This window comes from Lacerta agilis, chromosome 2 (genome assembly GCF_009819535.1).
Source record: "Lacerta agilis isolate rLacAgi1 chromosome 2, rLacAgi1.pri, whole genome shotgun sequence".
NCBI lineage: Eukaryota > Metazoa > Chordata > Lepidosauria > Squamata > Lacertidae > Lacerta > Lacerta agilis.
The window spans coordinates 113,681,869-113,708,089 of record NC_046313.1 but is presented as its reverse complement, the minus strand read 5'-3'; the positions used below and the strand labels follow the sequence as shown (position 1 = coordinate 113,708,089).

The window sequence follows — 26,221 nt, the reverse complement described above, 5'->3', positions numbered from 1 at the left end:
CCACTCAGGAAGGTGGGTGACACCAGCAGGAAGACCTGCCCTGGGGGAAGAGGACAAAGGACTTTTCTGGTGTCCAGGGTTTATTAAAGGGGAGTTCAAGAACTGATGCACTACTACAACACAACTGGGCATTTTCCCTATTGAATGTTCGTACATGCTATATTGACAGATTCAAAGACAATTGGAAGCCTACACAGAGTGTAGAAAATCCTGAGATGTGAGAATTTGACAGTACTTTGACGGTTAGTCAAACTTGGCACAAGAGGCACCATGAACTCCGGGATGGTTATGAGGCACAAATGTTTCATACAGTTGAGTCCAACAAGGTCCCTTTTGTGTGTCGTATTAGAAGCTTTTGGCCTCAGGACCCTTATCCTAACATGGACATCCTTTCCAGAAAAGGGTCATCATGGCTTTTAATTCTTTTATTCCTATCAGAAATATTATTGAGGGCCTCCTGCATTGTGGTTCCTTTAGTATGTGGAATCCTCTCCCCAGTGTTTTTATCACCAAGTAAAGACATACCAATTGCTCCAGGTTTTGCTGTCCCGTAATATTATTAATATCAAAAATTGCTCTCATTGGTTATATGCAATGATTTTTATGTTTTCTTTTAGTGGGAACTACTTTGGTATTAGGTAAAGGTAAAGGGACCCCTGACCGTTAGATCCAGTTGTGACCAACTCTGTGGTTGCAGCGCTCATCTCACTTTACCGGCTGAGGGAGCCGTTGTACAGCTTCCAGGTCATGTAGCATGACTAAGCCGCTTCTGGTGAACCAGAGCAGCGCATGGAAATGCAGTTTACCTTCCCGCCGGAATGGTACCTATTTATCTACTTTGGTGTTACTGTTTGTTAATGAAAAGCAATACAGTAACGTTGACATTCCTTGTGTTCTTTCCAGATGCAGAGCGTTGCACCAGGTGTCCAGAAGATCAGTATCCAAACAAGGCCAGAGATCTCTGTTTGTACAAGATCATCACCTTCCTGACTTATGAAGAAGCTATGGAAATCTTCCTAGCTTCCTTTGCCCTCTTCTTATCCTTAACCACAGGTGTTGTGCTAGGAATATTCATTACATTCCGAGAAACTCCCATAGTCAAAGCCAACAACCGAAACCTCTCCTATATCCTCCTCATCTCCCTCTTGCTTTCCTTTTTGTCCTCCTTCCTCTTCATTGGCAGGCCAAGGAAAGCCACCTGTCTTACTCGTCAAATAGTCTTCAGCATCATCTTCTCAGTTGCCGTCTCTTCTGTGTTGGCAAAAACCATCACTGTGGTGCTGGCGTTTATGGCCACAAAGCCAGGAAACAGGGCGAAGAGATGGCTTGGGAAGAGTCTGGCCAACTCCATTATCATTTCCTGCTCCAGTGTCCAAGTTCTCATCTGCACCATCTGGCTGGGAATCTCTCCACCCTTCCCAGAGTCTGACATGAGCTCCCAGGCTAGAGAGATCATCCTACAATGCAATGAAGGGTCTGTTGCCATGTTTTATGCTGCCCTTGGCTACATGGGATTCCTGGCCTCCATCTGTTTCACAGTGGCTTTTCTGGCAAGGAAGCTGCCTGGGGCCTTCAATGAAGCCAAGCCGATCACCTTCAGCATGCTGGTCTTCTGCAGTGTTTGGGTCTCCTTTGTGCCCACTTACCTGAGCACAAAGGGGAAATACATGGTGGCCGTGCAGATCTTCTCTATCTTGGCCTCCAGTGCTGGGCTTCTGGGCTGCATCTTCTTTCCCAAGTGCTACATAATTGTACTCAGACCTGATCTGAACTCAAAGGAGCATCTGACAACAAAAGCTGATTCTTAAATTACTCATTTTCGACAACTGTTGTCCAGCGCAGCAATGATGAAGTAGACATACTTGCCTTGCAAATGTAGCTTCTTAGATTTAAATCTTTCTTCCTGTGACATAAATCATGAATTTTGAAAATAAATCCATAATAGCCCTGCAATGGCTATAGGTCCTTTGGGCATAACATTTTTACATTGCTTCATCACAGGTTCATCCTGCTATCTTATTGACCAACCATACTAGTCTTTATGCTTCCTCATATTTAGCCAGAGGTTCAAAACGAATACTTTTACACAATCTTACTTTCTGACATATAATGTTTAATGGAGGCATGGCTGCAAATCCATATTTGGGTTTCAGAGAACCAGTCACACTTATTTGTGTGGCAGTCAAACTGTTGGTAGTCACCTTCACCCCTTCTTCTTAAAGGCCTTTCTTTTTTGTGCTGCATAAATTATTTGATCTGCAGCAAGCCTGTTAAAATCAATGTGCTTTGCTCTTCTCCCTCTCAAAAGGGTTGCTATTTGAAAAGAGAACTATTTTTTCTGCATTTATAGTTCCAATTGTTTCCTGACACATCGCATTGTGCTTTGAAACAAATTTTTCAAATTATCCCGTTACCCTTTTCTGTTTGTGCCTTTTGCGCTGTATTTGCATACTATTAGACATTTTTCTCTGCCCCGAAACACCTTGGAGCACATCAGAATTCTTAAGGAAATTATTAGTATTACTTTTATCACTGATTAGATTTCTATGTTGCCCCTCCTCGAAAGGATCCTTGTCCCCTTCCTTGTCACGTTGCAGCTTGGAATGTAACTGATTGTTCTGTAATGAATATTTCATGCATGAATTTCTCACGAGAAAATTCAGTTTGTTTTCCTTTTTTAAAATTAAACTTTTTATTTATTAAGAAAATTATATATACACACAGGCACAAAACAGATGTGAAATCATACACCATCTCACAAATTATACACAGATAATTCAAATATGATGACTCAAATACAAATATTCCTTAACCCCTCCACACTCTTTCACTTTCACCCCCTTCCACCACCCTCCACCCCACCCAGTGCAAGACTCCCAATCTTCTCTGCTGTAATTTCTTATATTTTTTCACTATTTTCTTTTTGCATATTTTTTATTCTAGTATTCATAGTCTAATATCTTGGCATTCCTTTTATTTTTCCCTTCTTTTTGGATCTATCATGAAACTTGTCTTACTGATAGGAGTTTGGGCTTTTCGATAAATCTTCCTATATATTCCCTAAAGGCCTTCCATTCTTTTTCAGTTTTATCTTTTGAGACCCCTCCAATCCTCCCTGTTGTTCTTGTCAAATTATGATATTCTGTTAGTTTGATGAGCCATTCTATTTTTGTTGGAATAACACAACTTGAGAAAATTCAGCTTATTTTTCTGCATCTGAGGTGATCCTTATCCCAAGACTGTGCTGCTTGATTTACTGGTATTTTCTTCTCGTGTCCTAATTAAAATCCAGCCATTATAACTCAACTCCCAGAACCTCATAGGGACTGTCTACACTCTGAGGGTAGACTTTTAAAAGTCTGTTTCTGTTTCAGTGTATCTGAAGAAATGTGCATGCACACGAAAGCTTATACCCAGAACCAACTTAGCTGGTCTCTAAGGTGCTACTGGACAATTTTTAAAATTTTATTTGACTGCGACAGACCAACACTGCTACCTACCTGAATCAACTTTACATGTAACCCATTAACCTTTCTGGATCATTACTGGATCAGCTGTACATTTATATATGCTTTACAAGAGTGATTAAGGGATGAGCTGAAGGCACTCTGCACATGCTCAGTTGGTATTGCTCTATGTGCCTATGGCACAGTCCTGACTCAAATGGAGCTAGTCAGTCAGAAGTCTCAAACCCAGCCATTTCTCAGGGTTTCAGAGGGCATTAAGATCCCAACTCTGCTCTGTGAACTAACTGGGGTTGCTGAATACATAAGGGAGCCCGAGTTAAAATCATGCACTCGGCTACCTAGTTCTAGCTTTTCCACTTTCTCAGCTACTCACACAGGATCCAGTTTGTGATTCAGAATAAGCCTCCCTCCCTCCTCCATTCTTCTGGGTTCCTTCAAACTCTAGAATTCTAAGATTAAATACCCAGCAACTCCTTTTAAAATGATCACACCCAGCATAGCAGGGAATGTAAATCCTCATCTCTATTTTCTGAAGGGTAGCAGAATTTGAGATGCTGCAACAGGCTGGCTCATGCAGAACTGTACTAGAGTTGAGGATCTAAAGCACTTACAAAACTTTAAGAAAGGAAAGTGCTCAAGAGCATGTGCAGAGTATTTACTCCTTGCCCGTGAGTATGTTTCTGAGAGTTATTTTGTTTTGACTATGTATATATTGCTGCAAAAATGCTTTTTGAAAAAGGTTTTTTAAAAGATATATTGGATTTGTTGTTAGCTCACCATCACCATCTGGGGTCAGATTTATATAATGCACTTAAAACATCATATTTGCAGCTGTATAGCTGAGTCCTTAGTGCCCTTGCATGATTAACAGTGTGTGTGTGTGTGTTTGGTAAGTTGCTTAAGGACTATCCCTTCTTTTCTATTAAGTGAATAACAAGTAAAAATCAGAAAGCAGTCCTTCAGTCACATCCCTTGGAATATTCCCTTTCCAGTTCTTTTCCCAAGGTGACCCCTAATCTCACCAGTCATCAAATGTGCATCTCTCTTGACCCACTTGCAGGAGGGTACCCCGAATAGTGTGACATTGTTCCTACCCTTCACAATGCAGTGTATATGATAACTGTTTGTTTACTTCTCTTAATAATGCCTTAACTTTTGCCGCTCTTACATTGTCTAATATCGGGGGAGGATGTTGTGATATTATGACATGACGAGCTGCGAACGCTGCAGCAAGGTCACAAGACTCAAGAGTCATGTTTCCTCTCTGTGGGAATTACACTGGGCATACCAGCTCCCACACATGTGATGTCATTGTATTTTACTATTGTACTCTTTACTTTCTGTTTTGCATCAGGAGATGCAGACGCATTTACAGACAGCTCTGAAATAATGAGCTGCTGCGCAGAGGCATACTCTGCTCTTTATCTGCAATAAAGTAGATCTTAGCCTAAAAGGCTTGTGTGTGTTGTTTTCAAGCAGGGAACAACCGCATATTACTTTGTGCCCCTGGACTCCAGAAGCCAGAGGGCACGGAAGCTTCGTCCGCCTTGGGGGTCAGTCTCTCAACCTGCCCCCGCGGGAAGTTTTCATAACAGGTTCCCCATCACCACCTGTTATCTATGGATTAAACGCCTGTGTGTGTTTATTTTAACAGTTCTGCCCTGCCTCTTATGTGCCAAAGGGCCAGCTGGAGCTGGTCTTGGGTGGATTCCCTTCCACTGTGACAAGTTCTGCCATATCTAAGAAGTCAGGAGAAAGAGCTTCAGCTACACAGAATCTGAGCCAGCCCAGATGAAGGGGGAAGAATCCCTCCACTCATCATGGTAGTGGAAAAGCAGTAGCAGGAACTTGAGCCAGAGTCAATTAGGAGCTCATGCTGGATATGGTTTGCATCCCCCCACCCCAAGGAGCTGACAGTGGCTTTGAGACTAGAGAGGCTGCACTTCCCATGTTGTTACCTCTGCTCAAAGAAGTTTTAGAATATATGGCAAAGCCCGCAAAATAGATGCAAAGCAAATGGGATGAGTGGATGTACCATGAGCAGTTATCTCAAGTCACTAGCAAAGGGCCTTTGGCTCACTGGAAGAAATAATCTTCCCTTTTCCAGCCTCAAAGCTTGCTGAGATAGTTCCCAACAGAAATGAAGGGGAAAACCTAGCACTCTTTCTTGTGGGATGTAATCCATTTGTTGTTGTTCAGTCATTCAGTCGTGTCCAACAATTCGTGACCCCATAGACCAGAGCACGCCAAGCACACCTATCTTTCACTGCCTCCCGCAGTTTGGCCAAACTCATGCTAGTCGCTTCAAGAACACTGTCCAACCATCTCATCCTCTGTCGTCCCCTTCTCCTCGTGCCCTCCATCTTTCCCAACATCAGGGTCTTTTCCAGGGAGTCTTCTCTTCTCATGAGGTGGCCAAAGTACTGGAGCCTCAACTTCAGGATCTGTCATAGGAGTAGTCAAATACAGCATTCCTTGTTGGCAGGGGGGATGTTACTCCAGTCAGTATAACTTCCTGTTCCACTGGTCTGGAGCATCCTCCCCCGCATGTGACCTGGGAGATGGGCGTGGCCCTGGCTGACTCCATGAGCCGAATCACACAGCCATTTTGTCTGTCTCCTGCTGCCATGATGCTCTCCTGCAGCCATTTTGTTCTCTTAATGTATTTTTGTTATATTTTACTCCTCTGCTGGAGGAGGATGAGGAAGCTGATGCGGTCCTGGAACCACAGGTCAGAACCACAGGTCAGCCTGCAGCACATGAGCTCAATCTCCATATGAGATGAACTCACAGTTTGTTATGTAACTACTAGCTAAAGCCTGCCTTTCAGGTATCAAACTGAACTGAATGTGAGTAAACCTCTTGTTACTTTTAAGGAAAGACTCATGTGTCTTTATTCTTTAAGAGGGATAAAATAATCCATTGGGGCAAGACAGATTGGATTACTTAACTAAAGAGATTCAAATGAATCTGGAAACTAGTTTCCTGCTATATTGAGGGGAATCTGCTCTCCTACAACACTCACTAGCATGAGTGAAGGAAGGATAATACTTAATCAATATATCCTTTCCTACTATCTATAACATTCCCGCATTTCTCACTAGTTCAAAAGCAACATGGTCTGGAGGCACCTTGAAGAGCAACAGAGTTATTAGGGCACAATTTTTAGCATAATGTTTGTGAAGGAAAATACACATATTCATTCTATCTACAATGAAGAACAATCCATATCTCAAAGTTCAACATATTTTAAATGGCTTTTTGCAATAAGGAATAAATTATTCCTACTATGTTTATTCCCACTCCTAAGAACCCTCCCATTGTGGTGTGTGTGTGTGTGTGTGTGTGTGTGTGTGTGTGTGTATCTGTAAATAATGTTTCCATGCCCTCTGTTAACTATTCTTAAATCAAAAGATTTCACTACTGAATTCCACTTTTTTACTCTATTTGTTTTAGCAGTTCTAATCAATTTTCCTATTAAATCAATATTTTGAAATGCAGGAGCTGCAAAAGACTATGAATTTTAAGAGGAAGACACTAAAATTTCCAACTTAAAATATCACAATTAAAAATAAAATGTAAACATTTAGACACTTCTTAAAGGTTTGAAACATAACCATAAGAAAAGGAGCCATAAACATGCCCTTAGATTTAAGAAGCTACATTTGCAAGGCAAGTATGTCTTTTTCATTATTGCTGTGCTGGAGAACAGTTGTCGAAAATGTTTCATTTAAGAACTGGTTTTTGATGTCAGATGCTCCTTTGTGTTCAGATCAGGTCTGAGTACAATTATGTAGCACTTGGGAAAGAAGATGCAGCCAAGAAGCCCAGCACTGGAGGCCAAGATAGAGAAGATCTGCACGGCCACCATGTATTTCCCCTTTGTGCTCAGGTAAGTGGGCACAAAGGAGACCCAAACACTGCAGAAGACCAGCATGCTGAAGGTGATCAGCTTGGCTTCATTGAAGGTCTCAGGCAGCTTCCTGGCTAGGAAAGCCACTGTGAAGCAGATGGAGGCCAGAAAGTCCATGTAGCCAAGGGCAGCATAAAACATGGCAATAGACCCTTCGTTGCATTGTAGGATGATCTCTCTAGCCTGGGAGCTCATGTCAGACTCTGGGAAGGGTGGAGAGATTTCCAACCAGATGGCGCAGATGATCACTTGGACACTGGAACAGGAAATGACAATGGAGTTGGCCAGACTCTTCCCCAGCCATCTCTTCACCCTGTTCCCTGGTTTTGTGGCCAGAAAGGCCAGCACCACAGTGATGGTTTTTGCCAACACAGAAGAGATGGCAGCCGAGAAGATAATGCTGAAGACCATTTGTCGAATAAGGCAGGTCCCTTTCCTTGGCTGGCCAATAAAAAGGAAGGAGGACAAAAAGGAAAGCAAGAGGGAAACAAGGAGGATATAAGAGAGGTCCCTGTTATTGGCTCTGACTATGGGAGTTTCCTTGTACTTAATGAAGATTCCTAACACAAAGCCTGCAGTTAGGGATAAAGAGATGGCCAAGAAAGCCAGGAGAACCCCCAAATATTCTTCATAAGCCAGGAAGGTGATAGTCTTGGGGAGACATCGATCTCTGGCCTTGTTTGGATGTTGATCTTCCGGACACCTGGTACAATGCTCTGCATCTGGAAAGAACAACAGTAATATCAACTTTATATCCTTCTGTCTTGCTTTTCATTTGCAGACAGTGATACCAAAGTAGTTTCCACTAGAAGAACACATAAATATATCCAATAAAAATTATTGTATATGACTCAGGATATCAGGAATCAATATTAATAATATCAATGATAATGAACTACTTCAGGCAACAGGTATGCCATCCATTGGTGGGGAAAACAATGGGGGGAGCATGACCTAATGGTCATCTAATCCACCCCCTTGCAACGCAGGAGTCTCAACTAAAGCCTCCAGGGCAGAGGCCATCCAACATCTGCTTAATAACCACCAAGGAAGGAGAGTCCATCATTTTCAGAGGGAGTTTTTCCTGATGTTTAGTCAGAATCTCCTTTATTGTAACTTGAAGACATTGCTTCGGGTCCTACCCACTGGAACAGGAGAAAACAATGTGATGGCCCTTTAGATATTTGAAGATGGCTATAATGGGCTTCCTGTTTCTTGTGCGCCAGGGGATGGATGTCTCTCCCAAGACCATGGAGAGAGACAGATGGAGATAATCAGAGAATGATGGCTGAATTCTGCATTCCTCTTCAGTTGGAAGAGGAACCTGGCTCTCACCCGCTATTTGCCTGGTTGCCTGGCACTCGCTTAACCATGGAATGCGAGGACATACAAAGGCACTGGGTTTATGGAGCAATCCGGCTACCGTCACCCCCCGATCCTGTTCCTGGAAGCACAAGTTATCCTGCTAATTGGCTTTTTTAATTGGAGTAAACTACAGGCACGTGCTAGAGATGATGAGCTAAGAAACTGCAAACATGAACCCAGCTACCAGGGTTTTAAAGGTTTGGATTGAGAGGCAGTTTCATTTGGTCAAAGAGATGGGGAGGGGAGAACACAGTTTGCTTAAGTTTTTCGCTAAATTTATGATGTGGCAGCCCTCCCTGGAATGCAAGTGTTTTTTGTTTTTTTTAATCTGTACAAGTGATGAAGGAAGAAAATGGAATATAAATATGGAATGTAACAAAACTGGAGATGCGTGTGTTAGAGAAAGGAACTGAGAGGGAAAGGGTGGGAACGCTACGCTTTGAAAATATGGAGAAAAGTCCTCCCTAACCTCCATTTTCCTCCAAGGAATTTGTTTGATATAAGGACAACTGGCCACAAATCAGTGGCAGCGAAGGAAGGAGTCTACCAGCTGCAGGAATAGAAGCTTTTGGATTAACTATTTGCAGTCTTGATTCAGACCGTTCTTCCTAGGCTGGAAAATGTTGAAGATGGCTTGTTTACTGGAAGCCAAATCACGGGATGAAGTGATGCAGTGACTTTTGGAAACTGTGAGATAACCCCTTCTCCCGAGGGATGATGGGAACCATCAACAGTTGTAGGAATGAAAAATATAACACCGTATATGGATGGGAAAACATCACGGAAAACAAACTGTCACAGACAGGAAGGAATAAGGATTACAGTTAGAGCTTCTCACTTGAAACATTTAAATTTCCCCTGTATATATCCTTTATACCCTGTATAAGTTATAAATTTCCCCTGTATATATCCTGTATATCGGAATGAAGCTGCTTCCTCTTCCTCAAGGGCAGCCCTTTCTGCTGGCGTTACCCACCTTCCTGAGTGGAGATGGTCCCTTCTGCGCAGGGAACGCAATCATAGCAGCAGAGTGGCATTCCTTCCTGAACACGTTTGACCAGTCCAGGGCTGCAGCTTTCTACACACTTGGAAGGCGGCAAGGTCTAAGCAGCAAGCAGCAAAGAAATTGTGTTAGGCCTATATTTTTTTCCCTCTGGAAATGAGACAGAGGTTTGGGAAGGCCCAGGATTCTCACGTGAACCTTGCAACTAAGCATAAGGCTGAGAAAACAATTTCATAGCTGTTTGAGGTCCAGGTGGCACAAGGGGTATTGAATGTGCATTTCTAGCTTTGGCAGGTTGCCTAGCCAAGGATGTTCCTGGTTAGGATTAGGCTGCTCTCAGTTATCCATGCTCTGCTAACCGCCTGGTTCTATTATCGTGGGGCTACTCATGAAAATAATCTGGAAGCTGCAGCTGGTGTGAAGTGAAGCAGCCAGGCTGTACGGTGTCGGGGAAGCCAAGTGGGATAGATGCAGAAATGTGGGAAATGGCTCCTCACTGTCGCAGTCTTTCATGCACACCAGGATGGAACGCAAACAGGATGTCCAGTTTTAGTTATCTTCTCACTAGGATGGGCAAGGTGAGAAATGGGCAGGACTTCTTCATTTCAAAGCCCTTTCCCTTCTCTATGAAGAAGACTACTATTAAAAATCCCAAATTTCCCAGTAGGCGGTTGGCACTGCGGTCTCCAAGAGAACTTATCCAGAATTCTCAAGGCCCAGCTTACAGATGCTTAAGGACAGTTATACTATTCCAGTTCCATTTTTCCTTTCTCTTTACTGTGGGTTACTGTGAGGAAATCAGAAAGCTCACTTTCCTACAGGCTTTTTCAAAATAGTTACATATTTCTGTTGCCGTTTAGATCAAGGAGTTTATCTTTTCTGTTAGTTGTTGCCTGCTTAAAGTGTAATTTTGCTGCCTGAATCATTCAAAAATATCCATATATGTGGACAGAAGGGAATATCTGTCACTTCTGTTCCATATAATAAACCCAACTTTGTTTATTCCTTTGGTGCAAGAACTTCTTGTGGGCTTTAGGATAAAGATGGACACGTATTCATAACAAGCCCATGTCAGGACTCCAGCGAAAGACCCTAATCCTCTCTTTAGTGTGCCCTAGACTGTCAAAATATTGAATGTTGATGCTGACAGGCTAAACCTCTCTTTAGTGTGAGTATGAATGCATGTGAGAGCATGTGGGTTCATGACAATTTAAATATGGTGATGGCTGGGGAAAACCTTGGCCACCTCATCTAATTACTACAATAAGCAACACCCTGGAAATTGCACTCCAGAACATTTGACTCCTACAAATGCACAGTTTGACAGAGATTCCACGCTAGGTTGTCAAAATGTTCAAAGCTGATGCTGACAGGCATTTGAAGGCAGCCCCACATGAAGCAGGAGACCATGATTAGAGATTAGATAAAATGCAATAGACTGTATCTCCCACCTTGTTGAGCCTTTTGGGCAGCACATCTGCATCAATGGTGCACTTTAGGTCAGAGGATCCCAGTCTCTTGATATTCCCAAACCTCACTGTCATGTAGGTCCGATTGGGAAACAGCACCCAGTTCACGATGTCCCAGTCGGCTCCCACTTCCCCGTTCTCATCCAAGTACACTCCATCCATGGAAGAATTGTAAAACTGGGCATTTCCCAGGAAAGGGTGGAGCTAGAATGGCAGAGAAAAGGGCAGTGTTTGGAATATGGTAAAAAAATAATGGCTATCCAACTTTCAACTCCTGGCTCTCCTCTGACTTGGATCTGGGTGCAGACTCAAGTAGCTTTGAGTGTGGGCTACACTGAAATTTATAGAGACGCGGGTGGCACTGTGGTCTAAACCACTGAGCCTCTTAGGCTTACCGGTTGGAAGTTCGGGCGGTCCAAATCCCTGCTGCTCTGTCCCAGCTCCTGCCAACCTAGCAGTTTGAAAGCACACTGGTGCAAGTAGATAAATAGGTACCACAATGGCGGGAATATAAACAGTGTTTCTGTGCGCTTTGGTTTCCGTCACAGTGTCCCGTTACGCCAGAAGTGGTTTAGTCCTGCTGGCCACATGACCTGGAAAGCTGTCTGTGGACAAACGCTTGCTCCCTCGGCCCAAAAGCGAAATGAGCGCCGCAACCACATAGTCGCCTTTGACTAGACTTAACCATCCAGGGGTCTTTTACCTTCACCTTTTTACATTTAAATTTATGCCTGAGTATATTTGCTTAGGCTGCCAACCCAAACACAGTTATTTGGGTGTATTCCCCATTCAACCTAATAATGAAAAGATGGGTTTAATGAATATTAATAGGATAGTAATGAAAGGACACAAAAAATCATAGAATCATAGAGTTGGAAGAGACCACAAGGGCCATCCAGTCGAACCCCCTGTCAAGCAGGAAACACCATCAAAGCATTCCTGACAGATGGCTGTCAAGCGGTCTGCGGTAAATGGAGAGCTAAGTGAGGGAACAAGGGTAGAAAAGAAATAGCGGGGGGGGGGGGAGGAAGGGGGTTGCTGGGGTCTGCAAGGTGGCCCAGGAAATGGGGGACAGTGGTGCAATAGGGCAGATGTAAAGATGCATCAAGGAGTTGTGGAGGGTAGTGGAGGCTGATGGCTGCTGTGGCTCCTGGGATCTGGGCTGCTGCCACTGTGGTTCCTACTGCCTGCTGGGGGAAAGAAGGAAGGGGAGAAGGAGGAGAGAAAGAGAGCATGGGGAGAGGGGAGAGGGGAGGAAGAGGAAGAGGAAGAGGAAGGAAAGGAGGTGAAGAAAGCAGTGGCACACAGTGCAGCAAGCCAACCCACTTGCCCTTGAGGAACAGGCAGGTCTTGGCCTGGGGAGGCAACGCCACTCACAGGCGAACGGGAGGGATGGAGGGAAGCTGGTGCTGACAGCCATTCAAGCTCACTGGTTGAAAACTGCTGCCAGTCCCCTGACAGCCATTCAAGCTCACTGGTTGAAAACTGCTGCCATATGGGGAGAGGCATCCTGCAACACCATCTCTCTTCCCAAAGGGAATTCTTACATTGGGGGTTAGGGGTCTTGCTCCAAATGGGACACTGCAGGCAAAGGGGAGGGACTGAGATCCATTACCAGAGGGACACTGTCCTCTCAGGGAATTTTGTGGGGGCACAAAGGGGATCCAATTCAGGGCACGTCAAAAAGCAGTTTGATAAATTTCACCCACTACATTCCCCAAGTTCTCAACCTCCAAGACGATAATTCTGGACCATCATATTTGGCAGAGATGTCTATGATGGGAAAGGAAATACCTGCCATGGCTTTAGCCTTTGAACTTCCAGACTGTCCTTCAACCTCCACTTGGATCTAGAAGAATACGCAGCATTTAAGGCATGCGCCACAGCTTGGACAGTGTTGTAAATCCTGCGACTGTCTGAAGAGAGTATTCTTTCCAGATCTTCTTGGGGAAGTATCTCCAGTTTCTCTCTCTCTCTGCATCTTGTCCGGCCTTTCACGGACAATGCATGCTTTACATAGGAACAATTAAAGCTATCCTCCCAAAACTTCTTGATAGCAAAGAAAAAGCGATTAAAGTCATCATGTGGTGCCCAATTATTTTTCGCAAGAAAAAAAGAAAAAATACCTGGGAAGTGCTGGTAATCTAAACCACTGAAAATTAAGTTCAAGGAGATGTCCCACATCGCTGTTGTGATCAAGACTTTTCCTGCGGTGGGTTTTTTAAAAACATGGATCAACGTTTTCACAATTTTCAGCCCCGCTCTTAAATAAATATTTTCTACATAATAAAGAAATACATTGACTTGTCCCCACTCAATGAATTGAGAAGTACTGAATGTCAATGTGTTAATGCCTAGTTTTAGGATGAAGCCTTGGGAGAAGGCAACGCAAATGCCATTCTTTATAAGCAGAGGTGTCATGGTCTTCACGAACCTCTCTCCGTTGTCGGTGTCTTGAGTAAGAAGACCAATGAATGTCCAACTGAAGTGATGGAGCAGCTTGACAATTCCGGGGTACAGGGCATCTTCTTGGGGGACCATCCTGTAGAAAAAGGGAAACTGCCTTTTGCCACTCAGAACTCGGGAAACAAAAGCATAACTGACCTGGCAAGAAGAGGAAGACTGTTGGGTTGTTTTTATTTTGGATCAAAGCTGAAATTTTTGGATCAAACAAATAACAAATAATTTTATTTTAAAGATAAATATTTTCCTTGACACATAACATTGGACTCTGTTTCTGTCTCTAGAAATAACTTAAAGCAGTTTTTTGTTTGTTATTGTACTACTGTTTTCCTGATTTTCTTTTGCATAATTGATGTGTTACTCTTATCTTTCTTGCATCATTGGTGTGTTACTGTTTTTGCTATACACCACAACAAGAATTTTAAATACTAAGGTGGGTTCTAAATATTTTACATTAATAAACAAAATACAAGTGTTTAGCTCGCGAAAAATGTTTCCACTCACACCAGTTTCTAGTATCATGGCATTTAACACACATAGAAAGAAAGAAAAAAAAAGGTGGTATGAGCACAGCCTACACCCCTCTCCATTCTTACCTGTGGGATTTTATAGATGCCCAACATGGTGGAAATCAGGATGGAGTTTTGAGAGTCACTGTCAGTCCCTTCAAGAACAGCGAGAGGCTGATTCTCTTCCCCACAATTGAAGTTTGGGACATTCACCTGCCCAGAAGAGAGCAGGTCTGCCAAAGTTTCATATGTCACCCTTCCATGAAAAAAGTTATCATGGATGCTGTAACCTAGTGTGATGTTGGGCAAGAGGCTGGGATTCTGGTTGATCTGCCGAATGGCAAACAAAAAGGACAGGAATAGCCAGTACCTTGTTCCTGCTTTCCTGCAAAAATGTACATAGTACACAATCATTATCCAGCATTCCAGCAATATATCAGATTCAGTTCTGCATTTTTGACAAGTATTTACAGTTAATAGTGTTTCATGCAAGATTCGAGGGGTTCCAAACAGTTATGTGTGGTTCAGTCTACTTGGAATGAAGGACAGCGAAGACTGTGGTGTCCTAATGATATACAATTTATTTACACATATATACAACCGGAGCCTGTGATGCAGGGGCTCACAGCATTAACACCCCAGAAGGTCTTTCTTCTCCCATAGCTACAGCCTTGGATTGAAGCAGAAATCAAGCATGTCTGGTCCTCTCTGATATCTTCCTGCTTCTAGTCTAGCTCCCTCTCACACTCCTGTTTGGTTCTTATCAGCCAGATGAGGGAGGGGGCCCAGCCATTTGCCCTCTGGCACAAAACACCTTCCCTCCTTATACTAAAGTCCTTTACCAAGAAGCTACTTCAGTAATGGATTTTCCCAAACTCAAAGCAATAAAAACTTCTTTTTTATGAGCTTTTGTGTGCATGCACACTTCTTCTTCTTCTTCTTCTTCTTCTTCTTCTTCTTCTTCTTCTTCTTCTTCTTCTTCAAATAAACTTTATTGGTTTTTCATAGTATTACAAACACAAACAACTGTGGGGAACAAAATCAGCAATAAAAACTTCTGAATTCAATTCATAGAACTTTACTTATTCTAACCCTGATCCAGAGCCAAAACTGGAAGTTCAACAACCAGTCCTCATTTTATGATGTGTAGGTGGCTGGATAGTCTTGTTCAACCAACAGCTTTTATCTTTTGGGAAACAAAATGGATGAAGATGATCATTCTAGTGGTGGAATTAGTCATGCACAGCCATGGAAAGAATAATGGCTGATAGAAAGACTCAAAGGATGCCCAAAACTCAACAGCTGATCCTCATTTAAAGAGCAAGAGCAGATATAATATTTTAAAGGTTCATTAAATGAAAAATTTACTGCCCCCTTCGTGATTTAGAGGAGAGAATTAGAGTGACTTCATTTGAATCACAGCGTCTTGTGCTCCTGATATGCTCTGGGGGGTCCTCTGAGTGTGTGGTTCTCTTCGCTTGATTTGAAATCAGTGATAACAACAGTTTATGCTGTAAATCCTAGGGTTCATCACAGCTTTAGGCACAACTAACCCCATGCTAGAATTTCCACGTTAACAATAAAACAAAAATAATAACTTTTAAAAAGCAAAAAAGAAAAGTCACTTGTGCCGTGTCACAGCAGCCTTGTCCTTCTTAGCATTCATATTGTTGTTTAAGATGCACCCAAGTTTTCTTCACTGAAAGGAAGTTCCTGGAAGTTTGCAACATTTTTTTCTTTTTGGGACAAATTGTTTATTTCTATATACAGGCTTGAACCTTAGTGGAAGTCTGACAGCATTAGCCCTCTGACTGATCTTGCTCCACAATTCAATTTTGGAGGTAGGGCACCCAGGTCCTTCAACATCCCCCTTGAAATCCAAAAGCTTTCTGGCCCTTTCCTCAAACTGTTTCCAGAACTACAACTTGCAGCTTCCTCACAAAATTCTGGTGGTGGAGGAGGAGGAAACTAAGTGCTCCTTTCCCATCCGCAGCAGCCCACCCATGGACAGAGCTCTGCTTAGCAAAAGCAGCAGAGGTGGACAAGTTTGCCAGAGAAATGAAGGCGACATTTCTGTAGTTCCCCCATTTTCACGGTTTCCTATTTTCACTTTGTAGTGGCATAAGACTGGAGGGTTCCTTTGGAACATATCTTTTGAAACCTTCCATACTTGTGGTTTGTTGTTGGATGCAAATAATCAGTACAAATGCTCGATAGAAAGTAAATAGAAAAATAATCAGACTGAATGCTCAGTATAGAGGAAATCTAGAAGATATTTACAACAGTTTCCTTCAGATATTTAAGGCTATTCAGTTCTGCCTTTTTTTGACAAGTTTTTACAGTTAATAGTGTTTCATGCAAGATTCGAGGGGTTCCAAACACTTAAATTAGTGAGAATGAATACTCAGTATAGAGGAATTCTAGAAGATATTTACAGCGGTTTCCTTCAGATATTTAAGGCTATCAGGTTGCTGAAGTTCGTAGTGGATTTGGTTGTGAGATGGCAGAGGCTTTCCTGGGCCCCTGATGAGGGAACTAGAACTCCAGTGCCCTTCCTGATAGGCAGTGGGGGGCATAAGCCCATTTAAGCAGTCCGCACATGGGGCACTGCCTGTTCGTTCCTTCACCGGGTTTCTCCGCTCACCTTCCCTCAGTTCAAGCTGATAGTCAGTGACTTGGCTGTGGCTATGGTGGTCGCCATTCTTTATGGGTCCGGGTAGGAATTTGCCCACCGGGCTAGTTGGCTCTTACCTGGTTGGTTCTGCCTACCTCATAGCAATCATCACAACTGGTTGGGCATTGGGGCAATCCTGTGTTTTGGACGGAAGGGAAGTTGTAGTCTCTGCCTGCCCCTCCAAATGCTGGGGTATCCTGTTAAAGGGATCCAGGGGGAGTGTCCACATCTGCGTGCCCAGTGCTGAAGGCACTCCCCACAGGGTGGTCCCTGCAGGGGTCTCCCTCTTTGATGTAAGTCTTAGGAACCTCCACCTGGACTGACCACACGTCACTTCTGGCAGGCAGGTCAGAAGTATTTAGATTGCCCCATGCCCAAGCCAAATTTCTTTCATCTGTATTCAATAAAGTTGTGGCATGTTTTGACCCCAAACCAGTCTTATTGGTCTCTTATTTATATGGGCTGGGGTATGGGGAGCCCGATGCCTGGTCCTGCAATGCAGAAGGGGCCCTGGCCTTTTCCACATGCGAAACCAAGAATGAACCCCTTTAAGCCACAGGCCTCTGAGTAGGAGAGAGCCTGGGAATTGGGACTCATGAATTTGGTAGCTAAAGGAACATCTCTAATCCCATTCCATAAAATGACTTACTCTCTAAAGATGGTAGAGGGAGACTCCTTGAAAGTGTGAGGAATAAACGTAGCCATTGTGGCAGAGATGACCCCGCTCATGAGGTGACCTCCTGGTCTGGAATAACTGAATGGGTCTATCTCATCTCTCTCTAGAGTCAAGGGGCATTTCACCTTCACTCCACATTCCACATAAGGCAGAAGCAGCAGCAGCCACAGAAATCCCATTCTGGAACAGCTCCCTTCCTTGTGACTGCTCATCTCAGAGAATTCTTCCATGAAGCCAAACTCTTTCTGCTTTCCTAATGTTGATGGAGCCCAGCCACAGCTTCAGATTTGAAGGGGATGGAAGTCAACCTCACACCTGCAACATTCAACTCACCTGTCCTAAATTCCAGCCCAAACTCTCATTGGAACAAAAGGCATTTATACCCCAGTCTTTCCCAAATGCAAGATGTTGCCTGATATTGCTCTTCATTCTCATGTTTACTTCAGTGCACTCAACTGCAATTCGTGGAGAAGTCTCTGGAGCTTGGTTGAGAAGATGAAAGAAAATCACTATGATTTTGATAATTGCAAAGGAAAGAAGCAGCAGCTCTACAACATCCTAAACAGTTTGTGAATATTCATGTGCAGGGGTAGTAGTTGGGAGAAAAACATGTTTGTGAAAACTCCCAGTTCTACCTGCCAATTCTGAGACACCAGACCCTCCTCCCTTGAACTTAGGGACATCAACTTTAGGGGACCCTGTGAGCCCAGACAACCACAATCTTTTTTCTGTGGATGCTCGACCTTCAACCCTTACTGCTGTCACCACACGCCATCCACTCCCGTCCACTGCCACTTAACTTCTGGCACTCCCGTGCCAAAGTAACAACTGGGCTAGGGCTGTGCCTGCGCTAAAGCCTGTACGATGTCATGATGTTCTGGCATTGTACACTTGCTGGGCACCCACAGTATAGGGCTCAAGTCGGCGGCGCTTCTTGAACCGCTAGTCACTTTTGTTCAGGCCAGGCCCACCCCGACTGCCTTACATTTGAAATTTTCCCAGAGGGAGTGTTTCCCTCTCACAGCCCATTTTGAAGAAAGTTCATTCCAACTCTGTATGTCTTCTGAGCAGACAAGAACATGCTTAAGTGACTTCAGTTCCTTATTCTCTCTAACCAGAGCAGCTCTCCTCTGTGTAAACTCCGCTCAAGAAGCAGTTCCTCAAGGCTTGGGCCAGAGGAGGAGGAGGAGCAGGAGCAAGCGAGGTAGCCGGTGAAGCAAATGTGGTGGGAAGAGACTGCTGAATTAATTTTGAATTCCAAACATGGCTGAAAGTGAAGCATGACGTGGGGAAGGACACATTCCAAGTCTGCACTCTGGGAAGGGAGTTTGGAAGTCAATACGAGCAACTTTTTGAAAAACAACCTTCGGACTTCTCCAACGGATTAGCCAAACTTACCCCTTGCCCCATGCTATCTGGGCACACATGTGTGCATTAAAGCTCAAGGTGGTTTTCATTGTTGTTTATTGTTAAACTAGTGGTTTCAGCCCGTTAAAATAACGGGCGCTAAAACAGAAGCCGCCTCCCTCCCTCTCACTCCTCCTCCCTCCCTCCCTCCCTACGGCCGGCCGGCCTCCGTCTCCTCTCCCACGGCCTCCATCATGTCTTCTTCCCCTTCTCCGGAGACGGGGCCGGGGTTCGAGTGCGCCCTGGATGGCTCGGTGGGGCTCCGCCTCGGGTAGCGCTTGGCGGGCGGGACGGGCTGCGTGGTGTGGGACGCGGCGCTGGTGCTGGCGTGCTTCCTTGAGAAGGGGGCCGAGGACTCGGAGGCAGCGGGCCTGGTGGGGCTCCCTCTCCGCCGCAAGGCCGTGCTTGAGCTGGGCGCAGGCACCGGCCTCGTGGGCCTCATGGCCGCCAGCCTTGGGTACGTCGCCGCCGCAGCCGGGCCTCGCCTCAGAATCGCCGTGGGGGCTGCCGTCTCGCTCAGTGTGGCCTACACGGACTGGCAGCAGCGGCACCCTGGAGCCTTTAAGAATGACAATAATGCTCCTCCTCCCTTCTCCTCCCCTCCCGCGGCGGTGGCAGTTGAAGCAGAATGCCGGCGCTCCGCGGGGGCGGGCTGCTCTGGGCCGCTCCCAGGCCGCTAGGCCTCGGGGCTCTTGTTGAACTGAAACTGAAACATGCAAAGTAGCAAATACATTTCCAGAAAGGCTGATTCTGTCCAGATGTAGCTGTTTCTGAGGAAGAGACAACTTCTTTGCACAGAAAAACTAGCTTCTATACTTTCCATTTGCTTTTGCCAAGCATGGTTTCTGATGTCAAATTGTTCACATCCCCTTTGGTTAGCATAAATACCAGGACATGCCTACATACAGTGCTATTTTTCTAGAAAGAGAGGTGTTGGAACTCACCCTGCTTTTCTTAGAATGGCAATGGCACCCACCTGAGAGGGGCCCGAATTGAGTTCCTCTGAGTTCTAACTGAAAAAGCCCTGTCTACATGAGGTCATCATATGCACCCAACTGTTCCCCTTTCTTTATGTCTGAGTCTGCCAACTTAACTTCTCTGAAGACCACCCATCTCCTTCCTGACTACCTAAAATCAATGTCACTGTCCTCTCCAAAACCAAAACTTCCAGTAATGTCCTTCCATGTACTAACTTTTCTTGTAGAACTTTTACTTGATTCTATGATTTCCTTACAGCTAAGAATCAAATGTCCTGTTTAGGTTTCTTTCTTGTCAGGTGCTCTCTCAGGTTCAGATCTGGCCTCAGTATAAGAATGTAGCACTTGGGAATGAAGATGCAGCCCAGAAGCCCAGCACTGGAGGCCAAGATAGAGAAGACCTGCACGGCTACCATGTATTTCCCCTTTGTGCTCAGGTAGGAGGGCACAAACGTGACCCAAACACTGCAGAAGACCAGCATGCTGAAGGTGATCAGCTTGGTTTCATTGAAGGCCCCAGGCAGCTTCCTGGCCAGAAAAGCCACTGTGAAGCAGATGGAGGCCAGGAAGCCCATGTAGCCGAGGGCAGCATAAAACATGCCAATAGACCCTTCATTGCACTGCAAAATGATCTCTCTAGGCTGAGAGTGCATGTCAGAATCTGGGAAGGGTGGGGAGATTCCCAGCCAGATAGTACAGATGACAACTTGGACACTGGAACAGGAAATGACAATGGAGTTGGCCAGATTCTTCCCCAGCCATCTTCTCATCGTGTTTCCTGGCTTAGTGGCCAGGAAGGCCATAACCACAGTGATGGTTTTTGCCAACACAGAAGAGATGGCAACTGAGAAGATGATACTGAAGGCCACTTGTTGGAGAAGACAGGTCATTTTCCTTGGCCTTCCAATGAAGAGCAAGGAGGACAAAAAGGAAAGCAGGAGGGAGATGAGGAGGATGTAGGAGAGGTTCCGGTTGTTGGCTTTGACTATGGGAGTTTCTTGGAATATAATGAATATTCCTAGCACAACACCTGTGGTTAAGGATAAGAATAGGGCAAAGGAAGCTAGGAAGATCCCCAAATATTCTTCATAAGCCAGGAAGCTGATGATCTTGTAGAAACAGAGATCTCTGGCCTTGTTTGGATGCTGATCTTCAGGACACCTGGTGCAATGCTGGGCATCTGGAATGAACACAAGGAAAATCAACTTTATGGCCTTCTGTACTGCTTTTCATTAACAAAAAGTAATACCAAAGTGGTCTCCACCAAAAGAAAACATAACTATATTTAATAAAAATAATTGCCTATAACCAGGGAGAGCATTTATCGGTATTAATAATATTACGAGACAATGAAAACCTGAGGCAACTGGTATGTCTTTATGCGGTGGTAAAAACAGGGAGGATAGGATTCCACCTACTAAGGGAACCACAAAGCAGGATCCCCTCACTAATATTTCTGATAGGAATAAATGAATTATAAACCCTGATGACCCCTTTCCTGAAAAGATGTCAATGTTAGGAAAAGGGTCCCTAGGCCAAAAGCTTCTAAGATGACACACAAAAGGGACCTATTTGGACTCAACTGTATGAAACATTTGTGCCCAACCATCATCTTGGAGTTCATTGTGCCTCTTGTGCCAAGTTTGACTAACTGTCAAAGTACTGTCAAATTCCCACATCTCAGGATTTTCTCCCACTCTGCGAAGGCTTCCAGTTGTCATTGATCCTGTTAATTTAGGATGTATGAACACTCAATGGGGAAAATGCCCAGTTGCGTTGTAGCAGTGCATCATTTCTAAAACTTCCCTTTAATAAACCCTGGACACCAGAAAGGTCCTTTGTCCTCTTCTCCAAGGGCAGGCCTTTCTGCTGGTGTCACCCACCTTCCTGAGTGGCAATTGTTCCATCTGCACAGGAAGCACAGTCATAGCAGCAGAGCAGCATTCCTTCCTGAGCCACTTTGAAGAATCCAGGCTGGCAACTTTCCACACACCTGGACGTAGGCAGGGGCTAAGCATAAAGGGGCATCAAGGAAAATGTGTTAAGGCTGATGTATTAATGATGGTTACAATGTGTTACTTGATTAATTACATTTATTTATTTATTTATTTTTTAAAGATTTTTTTATTATTTTCCAATAAAACAAAGCAACAAACAACAACATTACACAAACATAAACACAATAAAACATAATACATAGTAAACAATAAACAAAATAAAAATAACAAACAAGGAAAAAATACATACAAACCTTAATTAACACCTATCTTTGTTTTTCTTCTTGTTTTTAACTTCTCTCTCAGGGGACTTCCCCTGTTCCCTCCACTGCCTTTAAAAACACATATACTCTTTAGGTAACTTTATTTCTTTTCCCATTAACATTTGCCAAATATCTTAATACTCTTTAAATTTACTTAATCCAATATAAATCATAACTTATATTCTATATCTTAAAATCTTCTTATACCATTAAATCTATCACATCAAAAATTTCTTCTAACCAATTTTAGCTAACATTAACCTGCTAAAGCCGATTCTTCTAGTTAATTCTGCTCAAATACTCAAACATTCAATTTAACACTTTTAAGTAAGTAGTCCTTAAATTTCTTCCAATCTTGCGACACCTTCTCCTCCCTCTGGTCTCGGATTCTAGCGGTCAGTTCTGCGAGTTCCATGTACTCCATTAACTTCATCTGCCATTCTTCCACTACTTGATTACTTGATTAATTACATTACTTGATTAATTACATTTAACCAAATTGATACACTGCTTGATTGCAGCAAACCCTCCTATGAGAATGTTTCCCTGTTTGATCAAAACCCTAGTTCTTTCCACTTCCCTTCCCCTGTTGCTCAGCTCTGTTTCGGTTTTCCCTCTTGTACATGATAATGTGTCATGATCACGGTATTAAACAGAGTTAGCTAAACCCTTTTCATTTGAGGGCCATAGTGACCCTAGTGGAACCTTTTGTAGATTTGGCCCAAATATCAAAGTGGGCTTGATTGAGAACCACAGCTTTCAAGTCTGCCATCCAGTAGGTTTTCGCAACAGCTCTTTCCCAGTACTTTATATTTCATTGTAAGATTCAGTTTTTTAAAAACATATTTGCACAAACATATTTGATTAGGAGGGAGGTGTCACAAAACCTTTTAGCATCACAGTATTACAGCAGCAGACATACAGGAGTACAGTAAAACCATTATCAGAAAATAATGCTAGTTTTTGGTTTGTTTTTTTGTTTTTAAAAAAGTGGTGCTAGGACTAGGTGCCACATGTTGGGAAAGTAACTAATTGCAAAAGTTGAGAGGTGGTTAAATTTCCTTGAAGGCTTCAAGTTAGGAGGCCATCTCTTCTGGCAAACAAATCTATTGCACACTTTTCTGGAAGTTGCTCCAAAGAACATGGCTTTAGAGGAGCATTTCAGGAAATGTTGCCAGCACTGAGGCTGCCAAAAGCCACACTCTCCTACAAATTTTAGGTTTCTTATGGTTTAAACTTGACAGAGGAAGGGGGAAACCAGTGGCCCCCTCATCTAGTTATTAAAATAAAAAACTGACTTGAAATTACACCCCCAAAACAGCTGATTCCAGGCACATAAATAATTAAACAGGGACCTACTGTTAGATCTTCAAGAAATGCAGAAGGCATTTGAAGAAAGCCCCCCACAAAGCATGGTGACATTGAGTTTATGGGATGGGAAATCGAATAAAATGAAATTATTTTCCCCACCTTGTTGAGCCATTTAGGGCACACAGTGGCATTCTGGTCGATGGTGCACTTTAGGTCAAGGGATCTCTGTCTATTGATGCTCCCAATTGTCTCTCTAAGGAGGGACTTATTGGGAAATACCATCCAATTCACAATGTCAAATTCAGCTGCCAGTTCCCCATTCTCATCCAAATACACTCCGTCCATTGAAGAATTGTAAAATTGGGCGTCTCCCAGGAAAGAGTGGAGCTAGAATGGCAGAGAAAAGGGCCACATATAGAACATGGGAACAACACTTGACTATTCAACTCTGCACATTTTATGCTTGGATCTGCTCTCATTTGGGATTGGCTAGAGTGTCAGGGACTGGTTGGGCAGTCTGAGGAATTGTGGGAAGCACCAGCCAGGGAACCCCCAGGGGAGGAAGGCTCAGAGCCAGGGGATTTGTGGTGGGACACTGAGGAGAGGTCAGAGGAATAAGATTGTGATGAGGGTCTGGAATGCTGAAGGAGCAACAGGGTTTAGTGAGCAGGGGGAGTTGGTGATGGGGAGCAGTACAGACTGTGAGGCTGAAGCAGAGGAGAGGGGTCAAGAGGCTTCTGGAGAATCCAAGGACTCTCCCTCTCCTCCTGAGACAAGCTCTCCTCCTCCCTGGTCTCCAAGAACGTGCAGGATCATGAAGAGGGTGGAACCGAGAGCAGAGGTGCCTTAGAAAGGGTAGAAGGCAGGTCCCATCAGTTCTGGCAACTGCTCTATAGGGGCAAGACCAATTGGGAAGTGTCAGGTTTTCTGAGCATCTTAGAGTTAATGATGCAAGAGGCGTTCTGATCCTGGGAGCCTTGCCCACTGTAATACGGGCACTTTTCCTTTGTCTAGAAAAGGGGAGGTTTGGTTTCACTTTCCCCTTCGCCTTACTCTGTGTTCAGCGTGCGTGCTCAGTGTACTGTTACTGCTGAATGTGAGTTCTTTGTTTGCTGCAAGCATGCAGCTCGAGTCTGTAGGACTTGTGTATGTGCTACTAAATAAAGCCTAGTTTAGTTGAGTAGCACTGGCGTCTGTCAAGTTATTTCAAGACGCCACGGAGCAGACCTCAACAAGCCACCTCATTGCTGCGATTCACTCTGCTACTGAAGAACGCTCAGGGCACAGCGAGAAGTGTGCCTGGGCGCCATTGATGTCGGAGACAATCGTAAAGGTGATTGATTGCAGTGCCGGCCAGCAGCACCACTTGGGTCAAAGGTTTTATGACCCAATATCAATACAACAACAGGAAGTGTTGCTGAGTTGTATGCCGTTTTCTTGAATAAACAGTGAACAATTGACTGCCTCTTTGTTTTGACCTGCATGTGTCTCCAGCCTGGCACCAAAGGAGGTATAATGAAGGGGCCAGGCAAACATCCCTGGAGACATCATTCTCCAAATGGGGAGCCAGTGCAGAAAAGGCGCATTCTCGTGTTGCCACCCTCCAGACTCCTCAAGAAAGAGGCACACAAAGAAGGGCTTCAGATGATGATTGCAGCTATTATCTGCTCTGTCTGAAAAAATTCAAGGTATTCTGTATAAAATGGAAAATTTAGTTCATTGCATATTAATGGGATCAGAATATAAAAAAGCCAGAAATATGACTAACGTCCATATATATCAAACTCCTATTGTAATGAGAACATGAGTCACTCAGGCACTTAATACAGGCTCCAGCAACACACACAATCTTTGGACAAAGGATAGAGCTTCGTGGAGCTCAGTAGGTGCCAAAGTATCTCCCTAAACAGGAGAGGGGCTTAGGGACAGAGAGCCTGTGCAATGCCATCTTCCCTGCCCAAGGGAATTATTATGGAGGGGGTTGGGGTCAAGTGGGCCACCGCAAGGCAAAGAAGAGGTTAGGCCAGTGGTGGGAACTGTTTCCAGAGAGAACAATGTCTGAGAGGCAGATCCAATTCAGGGCACTTCACAATGGGGTTTCCAAAATCTCCCCTCCCCTCTACATTCCCCAAGTTCTCAGACCATCTCCAAGGCTACCATTCTGGAATTGTACAATTGATTGTCATGTTTGGAAGAGATGTCTGTGATGGGAAAGGAAATACCTGCCATGGCTGTAGCCTTTGAACTTCCAGACTGTCCTTCAACCTCCACTTTGATCTAGAGGAATATGCAGTATTTAAGGAATGCGCCACAGCTTGGACAGTGTTGTAAATCCTGTAGCTGTTTAGAGATAAAAGTCTTTCCAGGTGATCTTGGGGCAGCACCTCCAGTTCCTTTCTTTCTCGGCATATTGTCCAGCTTTTCACTGACAATGTATTCTGTAAATAGGAACAATTAAAAGCTTCCTCCCAAAACTGCTTGCTTGCAAAGGAGAAGACATCAAAATCATCATAATTTGCCCATTTATTTGCCCCAATAGAGAAAGAAAGAATACTGTGGAAGTGTTGGAAATCAAAACCATAGCTGATGATGCTGTTGAAGTCTACACTCAAATCCCACATAGATGTTGTGATCAAGACTTTCCCTGCAGTGGGTGGGACCAGCTTGTCAAATATTATTTTTCCAAGTTGTATTCCCACCAAGAAATAAGAAGTTTCTACATAATAA

The 26,221-nt window shown here is 44.0% G+C and overlaps 2 protein-coding genes across 2 annotated transcripts; both read right to left on the bottom strand.

Moving 5' to 3' along the window:
- Positions 1–7,197: 7,197 nt before the first annotated feature.
- Positions 7,198–11,379, bottom strand: LOC117042495 (vomeronasal type-2 receptor 26-like). The gene is made up of 3 exons (XM_033142041.1): positions 11,200–11,379; positions 9,722–9,848; positions 7,198–8,102 (listed from the first exon to the last, which is right to left on the bottom strand). The coding sequence occupies exons 1-3, from the start codon at positions 11,377–11,379 to the stop codon at positions 7,198–7,200; spliced, it is 1,212 nt and encodes a 403-aa protein (XP_032997932.1).
- An 8,810-nt stretch (positions 11,380–20,189) lies between these two features.
- On the bottom strand, positions 20,190–25,855 carry LOC117042494 (vomeronasal type-2 receptor 26-like). The gene is made up of 4 exons (XM_033142039.1): positions 25,717–25,855; positions 23,654–23,881; positions 21,807–21,933; positions 20,190–21,103 (listed from the first exon to the last, which is right to left on the bottom strand). The coding sequence occupies exons 2-4, from the start codon at positions 23,837–23,839 to the stop codon at positions 20,190–20,192; spliced, it is 1,227 nt and encodes a 408-aa protein (XP_032997930.1). The 5' UTR covers positions 23,840–23,881; positions 25,717–25,855.
- Between the last annotated feature and the right edge of the window lie 366 nt (positions 25,856–26,221).

Coding starts and splice junctions, on each gene's coding strand:
- LOC117042495 (XM_033142041.1), bottom strand. CDS start 11,379: ATGGATGGAGTGTACTTGGATGAGAACGGGGAAGTGGGAGCCGACTGG. Junction 9,849..11,199: donor TGCCCAAAAGGCTCAACAAG/GTGGGAGATACA, acceptor CTTGCTGCTTAG/ACCTTGCCGCCTTCCAAGTG. Junction 8,103..9,721: donor GACCATCTCCACTCAGGAAG/GTGGGTAACGCC, acceptor TGTTCTTTCCAG/ATGCAGAGCATTGTACCAGG.
- LOC117042494 (XM_033142039.1), bottom strand. CDS start 23,839: ATGGACGGAGTGTATTTGGATGAGAATGGGGAACTGGCAGCTGAATTT. Junction 21,934..23,653: donor GCCCTAAATGGCTCAACAAG/GTGGGGAAAATA, acceptor CTTTATGCTTAG/CCCCTGCCTACGTCCAGGTG. Junction 21,104..21,806: donor AACAATTGCCACTCAGGAAG/GTGGGTGACACC, acceptor TGTTCATTCCAG/ATGCCCAGCATTGCACCAGG.